The sequence below is a fragment of the Lagenorhynchus albirostris genome, chromosome 2 (assembly GCF_949774975.1).
Source record: "Lagenorhynchus albirostris chromosome 2, mLagAlb1.1, whole genome shotgun sequence".
Classification (NCBI taxonomy): Eukaryota; Metazoa; Chordata; class Mammalia; order Artiodactyla; family Delphinidae; genus Lagenorhynchus; species Lagenorhynchus albirostris.
In genome coordinates, this window is record NC_083096.1 from 153,301,981 (window position 1) to 153,315,385 (window position 13,405).

General features: G+C 56.6%; 1 protein-coding gene across 2 annotated transcripts in view; it reads right to left on the bottom strand.

Moving 5' to 3' along the window:
- Positions 1 to 1,050: 1,050 nt before the first annotated feature.
- The window catches only part of KCNQ4 (potassium voltage-gated channel subfamily Q member 4), a 56,544-nt gene continuing 44,189 nt past the window's right edge, over positions 1,051 to 13,405 (bottom strand). For both annotated transcript variants that reach the window (XM_060140394.1, XM_060140393.1), the window contains 5 exons: positions 10,593 to 10,813; positions 8,763 to 8,862; positions 6,441 to 6,572; positions 3,807 to 3,936; positions 1,051 to 3,231 (listed from right to left, as the gene is read on the bottom strand). In XM_060140394.1, coding sequence (XP_059996377.1) covers positions 3,019 to 3,231; positions 3,807 to 3,936; positions 6,441 to 6,572; positions 8,763 to 8,862; positions 10,593 to 10,813 — 796 coding nt within the window. In that variant the 3' untranslated portion in view covers positions 1,051 to 3,018. The remainder of the gene's footprint in view (positions 3,232 to 3,806; positions 3,937 to 6,440; positions 6,573 to 8,762; positions 8,863 to 10,592; positions 10,814 to 13,405) is intronic.

Here is a 13,405-nt window from a genome sequence, read left to right on the forward strand (position 1 = left end):
GACGTTCAAACGTGTGGATTGACGTGTGTGGATACTGAGTGTCCAAAGGGGTGGGCGGTGCGAGTTATGAAGCTACTGTCTTTTCGTTCCAGATTCAGCCTTCTGTAATCTGCTCTGTGAAGCTGGAGCTGGGACTCTGCAAACCACATCAGCTTTGTCAGCTAGTTTTGACAACTAGGGACACTGGGGAAACACTGGAAGGCAGAAGGAGTGGAGATTTTCCTTCTTTGCTTACTAACCTCATCGGCAACAGCCTGGTAGCCACAGCCGCTCCCAGCCCTCAGCTACTTTTCTGTACTCCCAGACAAGCTTCACTGTGTCCCCTAGGAGGTACTAGCATCAGCCAGACAGCACCCCCTCTCCAGACCTCTGAGCCCTAGCACTTTAGGGTTCCCCCAATCAAGCCTGTAGGTTCTGTTAGTCCCAACCTCTTCCCTGTACTCCTGCCTTAGGAGTGGGAGCTGCTTCCTGCAGTGGTTCTGTTTGTTCTTACCGTCTACCTACATCAGTGTAACCCATTCCCTATAGTAAAGCCTTGTGTTGAAAAACCTAGTGTAGTTTCTGTTTTTCTGACTGGACCCTGGCTGATGCAAACTATTAGAAAAGTGGTACTCACTTTTCACTGGGGCACTAAACCAAAAGAAAGTAAATTTGGAAGTGTCGGAGGTCATCTTGAGAGGTCAGCCTGCCTAAGAGGAGAGCTGAGACAGAAGAGAGATCCCTGACACATTTAAGCACCTAGATCTAGCTGTGCATGAAGCCAAATCTATCCCCTGGACTTTTTAGTTATCTGGGCCAATAAATTTCTCCCTCCCTCCCCTTCCTTCCTTCCTTCCTTCCTTCCTTCCTTCCTTCCTTCCACTTAAGGCATATCGTGTTTCATTTCTGTTGTTTACAACCAAAAGAGTCCTGACTAATCCAAATCTCCTCGTCCTCCTGTGCAGCGTTGGTGGTACAGTGGTGAGCATAGCTGCCTTCCAAATCTCCTCACCCCCACCCCCAGACCAGATGCCCCACTCCACAGGCACTGAACAACCAAGACCAACCACCTCCTGCTGAAAACTTTAATGAAATCAATAAGTTAATAAGTTAACAAAGTGAGGTACTTGCATATCCGAGAACCGGGTTGGTGGGGAACCTTGATCGTGGAAGCAGGAAGGGCTTCTTCCCAAGTCTCCTTTGGTCATAGGGTAATCCCATTCTCCTGCCCCTCTCCACAGCTCTGTCTCTCAGGGGGCGGAGGTGTGGCTCTCTGGGGACAGTGCAGTGCAGGTGAGGTGAGCCAGGATAGGCTCCATCCAGGGCATGACGGTCACATGCAGAGGGCACGTGGGGGCAGAGGCTGGGCACCATGGGGCTGAGCAAGATCCAACCCCAGCCCTGGCGCTGGTGCATGCAGGTCCCCAGTCATGAGATGCAGGCAGCTGGGCCTGAACCCCTTACTCCCTGGTGCCCCACAAAGGGTCACCATTGGTCCACTACCCATCACCCTCCTGCCACCTGCACTGGCTTTGCAGAAGAGGGACAAAGGGGTAGGGATACCAAAGAGGTGCTGGGGGCCTGGAGCGGATGGGGGCTTATGCGGTGTGGGGGCTGCCAACTGAAGTGAAAAGTGGAGTATGGAAGGAGGGGAAACAGTGCATGTGAGCGCCATATGCAGTTGGTGCCTGACAAATGGTACTCGCCAGATGCCTTATTATTCTCTCTGGGAGTGAGTTAGAGTAACTAGGAAGAGGGCAAGCCTAGATGGAAGTGGGCCTGATAACCACCCTGCGGAAGGGCCTGTGGTCTTTCCAGTGCTGTCCAGGCCCCAGAGGCCTAGGCCTGAGTTGTGCTGTGGGGACGCTAAGGAGGGCCCTCGGGGGCAGGCAGAGGCAGCAGTTAGGGCTCCTGGACCTGTGCGGAGTAGATCTTCTTGAGAAAGGGGAGCTGGTAAAGTTCTGGAGACCTGGAGTCACGTCAGAGCTCCCTCTCCTGCCTGGATGTAGTTGGTAGGAGTGGACATTGCCCTGCAAGGCCAGTCCACTGGCCTCAGCTGCAGAGGCCCAGGAAAGGCTGAGTGGCTCTGTGCTCAAGTCTCCAAGTGTGGGTGACTGTGTGTGTCAGCGCGAGTGTGAGAGACTTCCTGCATGTCTGGGGAAACTGTAGGGACATGTTTGTGTGACGGTGGGAGCATTGTCTACGGGAGGTTGGGGGGAGAACACAGAAACTTGTGTTGTCAAAGGTGTCTAGGGCCAGAGGGGAGTGAACATTGGCAGGAAGAGGGAGCCCCTGGGAGGGGACACCTGCAAATGGGAAGAAAGGCCCAGACACTGCCCTTTGGGAGGCAAGGGAGAAAGAGGCCCCATGCTGGGAGGTGAGCAGTTGATAAGCCAAAGAACAGGGATGGGGGTCATAGCCAAGCAGCCTGAGACCAGCTACTGCTGGGGGCCCATCTCCCAGTGGGGGAGGGGCAGAGGGACCCCATGGGGGTCCCCAAAGTTGCATATTTAACATAGTTTGCATATATGGTGCCCACCTGCCTTGCGGCAGGGTCCTGTGCTTGTGGGTACCTGTGTGGGCACCGTGGGCCCACCCCCAAGTGGGGCGGGGACTTGGCCGGAAGGCTTCCCTGCTCTGTCCAAAGGGCAGGCCAAAGACCTCACCTTGCATAGCTGGAAGCCGACTCAGGGCTCAGGGCCCCAGCGCCCCACTCCCACTCCCGGAGCAGTGCCCCTGCCCGGCGGGCCGTGTCGGGCCTTGATGGAACGGGCAGGGCACTGGGGGGTCCCAGAGGCCGCGGGACAGCCGCCGCTGCTGCCCTCCGTACGGCCTGGCATCTCACGCTCCTGAGGTGGGGCGGGTCGCTGGCACCCACATCGGGTATCTCGCCCACCCAGGCAGCTCAATACTGCGTGTGGCCTCTCTCCCCACGAGGGAGCGAGTTCAAGTAAGAGAGGAGTCCGGAGGCCTCAGAGGGCGGGTCCGAGTGCCAGGCCGAGGGGCTGGCCGTGTGCTACCCCGCCCCTGAGAAGCCCCTCAGTCCATGTTGGTGCTGACCGAGCGGGAGGTGCTGAGAGTCTGTGCGGAGACGGAGATGTCCTCGTGGTCCACAGGGCTATGGTAGTCGGAGGTGATGTCGGGGTCGAAGAGCGGCACTTGCACGGTGCCCAGGCTGGCCGAGGTGCCAGAGCGCAGGCAGCGCGAGTAGAAGCCCAACAGCAGGTCCAGCTTGTGCTCGATGGACTGCACCTGGGGGCGGGGCGCGGCTGGAAGCGGGGCCTGGCCGGGACTGGAGGCGGGACTTGGGGGCGGGACGCGGCTGGGAGGCGGGGCTTTCCCGGGGAGGGTCACGTCTGGGAGACGCGGCTCCTCCGGGAGGGGGGTGCGACAGGAAAGGCGGAGCTTGGACGGAGGGCGGAACGAAGCTGGGAACCTGGGGTTTATTCCCCGCCCCGCCCCCCACGAACGAAATTTAGTTGTGATTGGTTGGGATAGGCCGGATGATCGACAGAGACAAGTGAGGAGGGGGTCAAATGAAGCAGGTGGGACTTCGACGGGCTTATCTGAGACGCTAGCAACCTAGGGCGGGGCTTGGCTGGAGAGGGTGGGTTTATCGGGGTCGTTTAGCAGGAGTGGGCGGGCCTCCTGGGAGGCGGGGCTTATCTGTGGGGCGGGGTCGGTCGGGCAGGGGATGCCTGCCCCGCGGGTGCTCTGGGCTGCTCTGAGAAACGCACCCTCCCTTTGGGCTTGACCCGGGGGCCTTCCAGAGCTTCTCGGTCGACGACTAGCTCCACCACACCAGCGAAACTCCCTCCGACACTCACCTGCTTCTCCACCTTGACCACGCGTCCCATCATACTGATTTCATCCACCGCCTCCGTGTCGGAGGGCCCTTTGTCGCCCTTCTCCCGGGACTTCCGGTCCCCGGGGCCCCGGCCGACAATCTGGTCCACCCTGTGGGGAAAGGGAACTGTCAAAGGGCCCAGGCACTCGCCACAACTCTCTCCTACAAGAATTTGAGTTTGCCTGCTGAAAGGGGAGAGAGACATCCTGCAAGGTGGGAGCAGGCAATCTGAGGGCGGGGCCCGTTTGATCTGCCAAATGGAGGCCGAGTTAAACGGAGGTACCCGGCCGCTGCTTTGAGGGTTTTCCAAACAGGAGAGCAAAGGCACCACACGCAAGCATGACAAGTGAAACAGCTGCCTGATGGGAGGACAGGCAGGCAACGGTGGACTGGGTAGAGGGAGAGACAAAAGTGGGAATGTGAGTTATAAGGAGGACAAGGCTGGAACCGGATGCACGTTATTTTTCTACTCCTCTCTATAGCAAAATTCTTGAAAGCGTTATCTCTACCCTCTATCTTCAGTTTCTCTCCGCCCTTCCTCTCCAAAACCTCCCCAATCAGGCTTTCATTCCCACCATTTCACCAAAACTACTGTTGTCAAGTTCCCAAATGACCTCCACGTTGTTAAATTTGATTCTCATTATACTTGACCTGTTAGCAGTGCTCAGCACATCTGATCACCCCTTCTTCCTGCATGTTCTTCATCTGGACTCCCAAACATCAGCCTCGCCCAGTTCTCCTCCTACCTCACTCACTGCTCCTTCTCAGTCTCCTTTGCTGGTTCCTCCTTTATCTCCACAATCTCTAAACATTGCAGGACCCAAGGCTCATTCCTGGGACTTCTTTATTTCTATTTACTCTCACTCGCTAACTGATGTCTTCAGTTCCAGATTTTCAATTCCTCTATACACTGTTGACACCAAGTCTGCATCTCCAGCCTACACCTCTCCTCCCAACTCCACGCTCTGCTGCCAGATCAACACTGCATTTAGATGTCTGATGGACATCACAAACCCAACATGCCCCAACTCTCCTGAGCAAAACTTGCTCCACTAGGGCTTCCCTGGTGGCACAGTGGTTGAGAGTCCGCCTGCTGATGCAGGGGACATGGGTTCGTGCCCCGGTCTGGGAAGATCCCATGTGCCGCGGAGCGGCTGGGCCTGTGAGCCATGGCCGCTGAGCCTGCGCGTCCGGAGCCTGTGCTCCGCAACGGGAGAGGCCACAACAGTGAGAGGCCCGTGTACCGCAAAAAAAAAAAAAAAAAAAAAAAAAAACTTGCTCCACTCATTGACCTCCCGCATGCCAATAAACAGCAACTTTTTTCCTCTTGCTCAAGCCAAAACCTTAGCTTTATCCTTGATTCTCTCCCTCTCTCTCTCTTTTTTTCTCTTACACCCCTTCCAAAAACCCTGTCTGCTCTACCTTCAAAATATATCGAGAATATGACCATTTCTCCCCACCTCAACTGCTGCCACCTGGTCCAAGTCCCCAGCATCTCTTGCCTGGATGTCTGAAGTAGCTCCCTCACTGGTCTCCCTGCTTCCATCCTAGCCCCTTATAGGCCATTCTCAACACAGCATCCAGGGTGATCCTTTTAAAATATACCTCAGATTTCATCAGTCCTTTGCTCAAGGCCCTCCAATGCTTGCATCTTACTCTGATGAACGCCAACATCTTTGCAGTGGCCTACAGGGCTTTATATAGTCTAAGTGCCATTAGCTTTCTAACCTCATCTCCTGCTTCCCTCATGCCAGGACAGGCACACTGGCCTGCTTGCTGTTCCTAAATCATCACCCCAGGCACCTGCCCATCTCAAACCCTTTGCACCTGCTGTTCCCTCTGGAAACTATTTAAACAACAACCATGGGACTGTTTGCCTCACCTTCAATTTTTTTTTTCTCAAATGTCACCTTCTCGCCTATTTAAAAATCACAAATCCCAACACCCTAACCCTTATTTTTCTCCTTAGCCTTTATCATCATCTGACATATTCTAGTTTCACTTACTATCATCTGTTCTCCTTCAACTGGCATGAAAGCTCCATGAGGGAGGGGCCATTTGCTTTCTACCGTATCCCCACTGTCTGGTAAGTAACAAATAAATACCCAGTAACTATTTCTTGAGAGAACAAATGAATGGGCAGTGAGAATGCAAGCCACAAGAGGAAAAGGGCGAGTTGTAGGTGATTGGGGTCTTGACGTGAGAATCTACCTATACGCTGGGTGGAGAGAAGAGGTGCTGGAGGATTCCAGAGGCAAGAGGTGAGCAGCGTTGAGGACAATTTGCCTATTCCCTTAGGAGATGGGAAGTCACTGATTATCTTAAGCCTGTTACTTCAGGACGAGAAAACAGTCATCTAAAGACGTTCCCGAGGCAAGCAGGTCAGTAGGTTCGCAGGGAGGACCTGCGGCTTGGCGTTTCTTCAGGTTCAACAACAGGTGCGGGCTCTGGCTGCAGAGCGCTGCAGGCCAGAAACTCCAGCTCCCGCAGAGGGCCCTAGGGGGCGCTCGGGGCTCCGTTCGGGAGCCGGCAGAGAGGCTCCAGCGGACCTCGTGCGGGGGTTGGTGCCGCGGCCGCCCTGCCCCCCTCCCCCTTCGGAGGCCGGCTCACCCACCGGCCCTGCAGACTCTTGATCCGGCCCAGCATGTCCAGGTGCCCTGCTGAGTACTGCTCGATGACGTCCTTCACGTCGTATGGTCGTAGCGTCTCCTTGAATTTCCTTTTGGCTACCAGGAACTTCAGGATCCTGTCGGGGGAGGGGGTCTCAGAGGACAGGGATTCTTTTCCAGCCCCCACTCCGTCCTTTGCTACTTTGTCCAGCACGAGGGCAGCTCCTGCTTGGGCCACCGCAAACAGCCACTGCTGGGTGTCCAGCCTGCCTACATACCCGCCGCGCTCCTGCCCCGGCCCCCTAAGTTTGTTTGGTATTCTTTAATGTGCCTGTATCTTCAGTCAGCTGGGAGGGCAGGGACTGGGCCTGGTTTCTCTCTGCTGGGTGGAACACAAGGTAGGCATCTGTGAACACTGTTGCTGATGACAGTTTAGGGAAAGACATTTTTGCATACGCCTGTTAGCACTGCTGTGCTGGACCCCGGGCACCCAAAAGGGCATCAGATCCAATCCCTGGCCTCAGGAACACTGGTCTGGGGTGGGAGACGGAGAGGACACAGACAATTATGGGGTGACAAGGGTCATGTCAAGGAATGGAGAAAGAAGACTGGGGACCATGAGCAGGGAGAGCTTGGGTGGGGAGGTCAGGGGACAAGTCTTAAGCGTGATACTTTGCAGTCCCAGGGCAAGAGGTGGGGAATGAAGGGAGGCTTTCTGGACACAGACAGGCAAGGAGATGTGTGAGTGAGAGTCAGTTCAGAGTAGCTGGAACAGGATGTGAAGGAAAAGGGTTAATCCCTGGGAGGCAGGGGAGGTGTGTGTATGTGTGGTGGGGCTGAGGGGGGTACTCTGAAGAGCTCTGAATCCCCGGCAGCGACTGGGCCCTGGGAGGTCGGGGCAGTGGGGACGGCCGTGTGGCTTCCTCTGCTTCAGCATAACCATCCTCTGCAGGTCTGTGTGGAGGATGCCCCGGACGGGCAGAGTCCCGGGTGGGAAGACCCACTGCAGGGGAAGAGCTGGGAGAGGGCAGTGGGGTGGAGACACAGGACAGCCCTGAGCAGTGCAGGAGAGAGGACCGAAAGGCTTCTGAGTCTGAGTCCAGCATGACTCCCATGGCTTGGGCACCGGGTGGATGGCGGTGGCACTGCCTGACATGGGGACGTGGGAGGAGGAACAGGATTGGGGCATGCTGCGTGTGAGGCGTCAAGGAGAGCTGACCTGAGCCAGGGGGCAGCTCGGGCGTTGTGTTCCAGAAGCTGGGCACTTGGAGGGGAGAGACAGGATGTGTAAAAAGCGGGTGGGGAGAGGCCTCAGACTCTCTGGGAGGAGGGTGCCCAGCTCACTCTGATTTAAAAGGGTTAGGCAGGTGCATGAGGCAGGGAGGAGAGGGGGTAAGTCTAGAAGGCCTAGGGGTGAAGCTGGAGCAGCAGTGTGGAGACAGAGACTAGGCCAGAACTCCATTCCAAGGAGCGTGGGGCCAGATCCCTGGCTGGATGGCTAAAGGGCTCAGGAGACTCTGCCCCCCCTGAATTGTTGAGGGAGACAGCCAGTAAAGCCAGTAGGGCAGGGGCCTTCAAACTTTTTGACCAAGACCCACCATAAGAAATACAGTTTACAGAAGCTAGTATACACACACACACGCACACACACACACACACGCACACACACAACTGAAACAGAAGTTTCATCAACATTGTTATTCTTACTATGAGGGATGCACTCTGATACTTTCTATTCTTTTTTTTTTAATGGTGACCATGGCCCACTAAATTGATTTCACTAAGTTGATTTAAAACTGTTGTGACCTGTGGTTTGAAAAATACTGCTCTGGAGGAAGTCCTGGGGAAGACAGACAGGCAGAGGTCAAGACACCCAAGGAGAGACAGTAAGTCTGAGTCACAGAGGCAAGAGGAGGATGAGACTGAGACACAGAGATGGAGCAAAACTGCCTGTAAGACAGAGACCCAGGGAGAAACAGGCAGATGCCGATACCAGCTAGGGAGAGAGAAATAAAGAGAAGAGAGCCTGACATAAAGTAAGAGAGAGGAAGGGGAGAGAAGCAGAGAGGACACCGCAGGTGTGAGCAGAGGGACCATGATGGGCAGCGGTGCCCACCACCCCACCCGGCCAGCCCTCCAGACACGATGAGTCTGCGCAAACCCTGCTGGGAGCCGTATGCCGCCTCTCCACCCCACCCCCCCGCCTTCCACTGAGGGGACCAGGCAGGCGGCAGCTGGCGTGCTGGATGCTAGGCCAGGCCTGGCCATGAGGGCGGGCCCCAGACGGGGAGCAGCAGTGGGTGGCCCACCTCCAGCCTCAGTCTCACCTGACAGAGCGGATGACCGTCTTCACGGCAGGCATGACATCGTCCACTGTGAGTTCACACTGGTAGCTCTTCTCCTCTGCCACTTCCTCTGAGGGGCCCTCTGAAAAGTCGGGGGCAGGGGGACAGGTGGTGGCAGCAGAAGGGACCATTTCCAACCCCTACCACCACCCTGAGAGGTACGGAGAGGGAAACAGAGCCTCAGGAAGGGCCCAGAACCTTCCTGGGGGCACAGAGCAGACCAGGTTCCTGCCCCCCTGGCTGTCCTGCCCAGAGTGAAAACCTCAGTTTGCCGCATGCCCGTCTGCCCCATGTAAACATCTGCCTGGTGGCTGGCGCACAGGAGCTGCTTTAGGGCACATCTGGTCTGGCCCGGGGTAAACTGCACACAGCCCTAGAGGAAGTCCCACCCGTCCCACCACAGGCCAGTGAGCGCCAAAGACGAGGGGCTTGAGGCCTCTGCACATAACTGCGCACACAGCCTCATCCTTCAGCCAGGAGCGCATCAAGGGACTGGGTCCCACCCCCCAGCTCTGCTCCTGACGAAGCCTCTGAACCAAGTCATTCTCCCTCCCGCCCCCATGAGAGAAACAGCTTCTCCGAGGCTGGTGCCCTGCACTGCACAGACAGGTAATGCTATCCTGGCCTCACAGGGGCAGGAGGGGCAGGAGGCCAGGCAGCTTCTTGGCAGGGAAGAGGAGGCCCCGGGCACCAGCCATGCCCAGACTTCCAGCACCTCCCAAAGACTGGTTTGTGGGGTTCTGTAACTTTCCAGGAAAGGGCTGTCTGAGTGGTCAGCCAGCAGCATGTTTGGGGCTGATACAGCACGGACAGAGGCAGCATGGCTGGGTGGCCTCCCTCCGAGGTTCCCGTCCCCAACCTCCATCCTTGTCTACCCCCCCAACTCCTTTTCCCACCCAGGGCCCTGAAGCAGGTCAAAGCTGGGAGAAGTCTTCCAGGGGACTTGGTCCAAGCCTCTTGTTTTCCAGAAGAAGACACCGAGGCACAGAAAGGGGCAGTATCCTACCTAGGTCACAGTGCAAGTCAGGAGCAGAGCTCGAACTCAAAAACGTGACCACTCTAACCAGTTAAAAGCAACCCCACCAGGTTCACAGCCTCACATCCCCAGGCTGGGCTGGCAAAGAGGGCCAGGGTGGGGAGTGTGGGCCATGGAGCTGGACAGACATGGCTGGGGATCCCAGCTCTACCACTCACTAGCTGAGAGAGCTCAGTCTCCATATCCATAAAATGGGGATAGAGACAGACCCTACTTCCCAGGGCTGTTGAGAGAAGTAAACGAGATAATCCAGCCCCCAACAGTCAGGGCTCAGTTCAGCAAGGATGGCTTCCTGCTCCTTCCAGAGCATGTTTATAATACTTCTAGCTTTTGTTGGGCACTGACTATATTCCAGAACTCTTCTGCTCACCTACTGTGGATAATCTCATTTAATCCTCACAACAATCCTATGAAGTAGATATGCTTCTTGTCCCCATTTTATAGATGTGGAAAATGAGGCCCAGGGAGATTAGGTTACCTGCCCAAGATAAGTGACAAAGCCAGGATTCAAACCCAGGCAGCCTGGCTCTAAAGTCTGTGCTCCTAACCACTACCAAATGCCACCTCTACATTCTCCTCTGATTCTCAAACTGTCTGGAGCATCAGCAAAGCAGGTATTATGATGCCCATTTTACAGACCAGAAGACTGGTGCCCAAAGATAGTCAACCTGCTGCAAAGCTGGGGCTAGAACCAAGTTATTTCCACCCCCAGCCCAGACTCTGTGTCCACCCTGCCACCCTCAGCAGGTCCTGGCCCCAGACCCGCAGGGGCTCACCCTCAGTGGAGGCACGGGGTTTGAGTCTCAGGGAGGCCCGGAAGCGGGTGCGGTCGTTGAAGCTCCAGCTCTTCTGCACCTTGGTGGGGCTGCTGGCCTCCGCCTCCTGCTCACTGCTCGGGGAAGTGGGCATCGGTGGAGGTGCTAGGTGCTGCTTGGAGGGGCCTGTCCGTCGCTGGGAGCTGCCCATGCGGATGCGGTCTTTGATACCCATCCGCCTGCTGGCGCAGCAGGTCGGGTGGGGGAGAGAAGCCACGTTAGCCGGAGCTGGGGGCCAGTGCGAGTGGGGACACTGCTGACTTAGGGCTTGGGGACAGCTACTGGGGCTGATTCTCCACCAAGGGGAGACTTCCTGGGATGGGACAAGGGTGTGGTGAGGGGGGCCCTGACTCCTATGAGAAGCTGATCCAGGGTCAGTCTGAACAGCTCCCCTCCCCACTCCGACCTCCCACCCCTTGTTGCCCAGACAGATAAGGGGTGCACAGGAGACAGATGTCAGAGTGGAAAGAGTGACAGAAACCCAAGAAGGGAGTCAGAGACAGACAGGGGGACTGGGGAGCTGGGCCTGGCCCAGGCAGGTGGGTGGGTGGAGGTGGTGACCCCTATGGGGACAGACAGGCTGCTGAGGGATGGAGAAGCTCACCTGGCCACGCACACTGAGTTAGGCCCCCAGCTCCTCCCTGTACACAGGGGCGGGCTGCGTGGAGTTGAGGGCATGTGCATGTGTAGGGTGTGTGCTTGCATGCACACAGGTGCCAGTGTATATACCTACGTCGGCATGTGTATACACGTGTCAATTTATATTTTCCTCCTTTGCCCACCGCTGGAGCTATCTGACCCCACACTGGTCAGGTCAGGGCTTTAGGACATGGTACAGTTGTACAGGCAGTGCACTGCAAAATTCCAAAGTCTCCATCACTCAGACTTCAGTGAGAATGGTGCCCCTGGAGGTGTGCAGTGCACTGGCCTGCTGGGGCTCTTGGCCCAGCATGGGCCCACAAGTATGCCCAGGCCATGCCTGGTGCCCCTCCTCCCAGTGAAGGTCTATAACCTGTTCTTCTGTGGTCTCCCCTGCCTGAGCTCTGCCCACCCAGACTGACATCCTGCTTAAGTGACCCCCCCAGCCTCCTGAGTCTGCAGTTCAACAGCATCTACATCTCCGTGTACGTGTGAACATACGTGTGTATCTGTGTGTGTACTCAGACTTCCCTTCCCGCACCCGAACTCCTCACCCATTCCCCAAATCTTGGAGGAAGACAGGTGAGGGGAGGCCTCAGGTTCCCCGCGACAGGCCCTGCTTAACCAATACCTGGTAGAGTAACTCTGTGTCCAAGAGGTTCAAGGACCACGTTGTCGCTGTCTGAATAGGACCTATGCAAACATCCCCATCCCATGGCCTGTGGTGTCACCACTGCCTCCCTGCTGTGGCTTGCCACTTGAAGGGCCCCCTTCAGACACGTCTGGGGCCCTTCCACCCCAGACGTCCAGGGCCCTGGCTCAGGAGAGCACCAGCCAGTCTGGGAGGAATTCTGAGATGGGCCCGGGGCTGGGGGAGGACACTGTGTCACCTAGTCTCTGGGACTTTCAGATCCAGGGTTGAGGAGAGGACAGACTCTGGTTTCAGGGCAGAGTGGGAGCTATGGTCCTCCATGCCCAGGGCATGGGGGACAGAGTATAGAGCCGAGGTGCTGAGGTGAGGGAGACCTCGAAACCAGGGGCACCTTCAGCAGGTGTCTTCAGGAAGGCAACTGGGATGTAGGGCCATCCTTAGGGGTAGGAACCTCTGCCCGGAGGGGAGAGGTTACAGGTCAAGGATGCGAGCCCTGAAGATATGAGGACAGGGCGGCCCCTGCAATCCAGCATGCTGTTTGCTGGCCCAGGACCCCCTCAGCACATCCCAAAGATTCCCACCAAAGTTTGAGGTTGGTTCTCCCAAACTTTCCTCCGCCGAGCTGTTACTTCAGGCTCTCTTCATGCTGGCAAGCACCCCCCAACCCCGTCCGTGCAGCCCCTCCTTCTGTCCTCCACTCTTCCAAGGGGCAGAGGAAGAGAGGGGGGCGGAGAAGGCCCTGACACTCAGCCAAGGGCCCAGAACTCTGGACCTCTGTGGCCGGCACATCACTCCAATGGTGTTCCGGGGGAAGGGGGTGAGCTCCCTGTCACGAGAGGTGTGCAAGACTGAGTTTGCACTCAGCAGGACTGATAAAGGAAGGGGGTGGGGGCTTGCCCTAGAGGTCTTGAAAGGTCCCTCTCCAGCTCTGATTCTGTGATGGTTGAAGGAGCTTCCAGCGTGGTTTGTGGGGTTCTGTAACCTTCCAGCCAGCCAGAGACCCTGGACTCCTCTTCAAGGTAACAAGGCAGTGTTTTCCCAGGGGCGGCCCTGGATTCCAGCTCCTTGGGCAGCGCCCAGAAAACGGCTCATGTCAGCCTCTTTGAAGCCTAAAAGCTCGAAGAAAATGGAAAGAAACCTGGCACACAGTGGACATCGAAAGAGCTCCTTCCCTCCCTGGCTCCTCAGAACACACAAGGTCTACTCTGACTGCCTGAGCCTTTTCAGCTCTCAGCCACTTCAGGTGGCAGGCTCCAGTGTTACCACCCCTATTTTACAGATATGGAAGGGGGTGACTCGGCTTCCAGGTCATAGAGTTCCTCTGGATGGAACGAGGCCTGGAACCCAGTTTTCTGTGACCGCAGACTATGTTCTTTCCCTGGGGCAAGCCGCCAGGATAGGGTCTCGGGCAGTGATGCTCAGGTGGGGGCTGTTTTGCTCACCAGGGGACATTTGGCTGGAGACATTTTTGGTCGTCACTCTG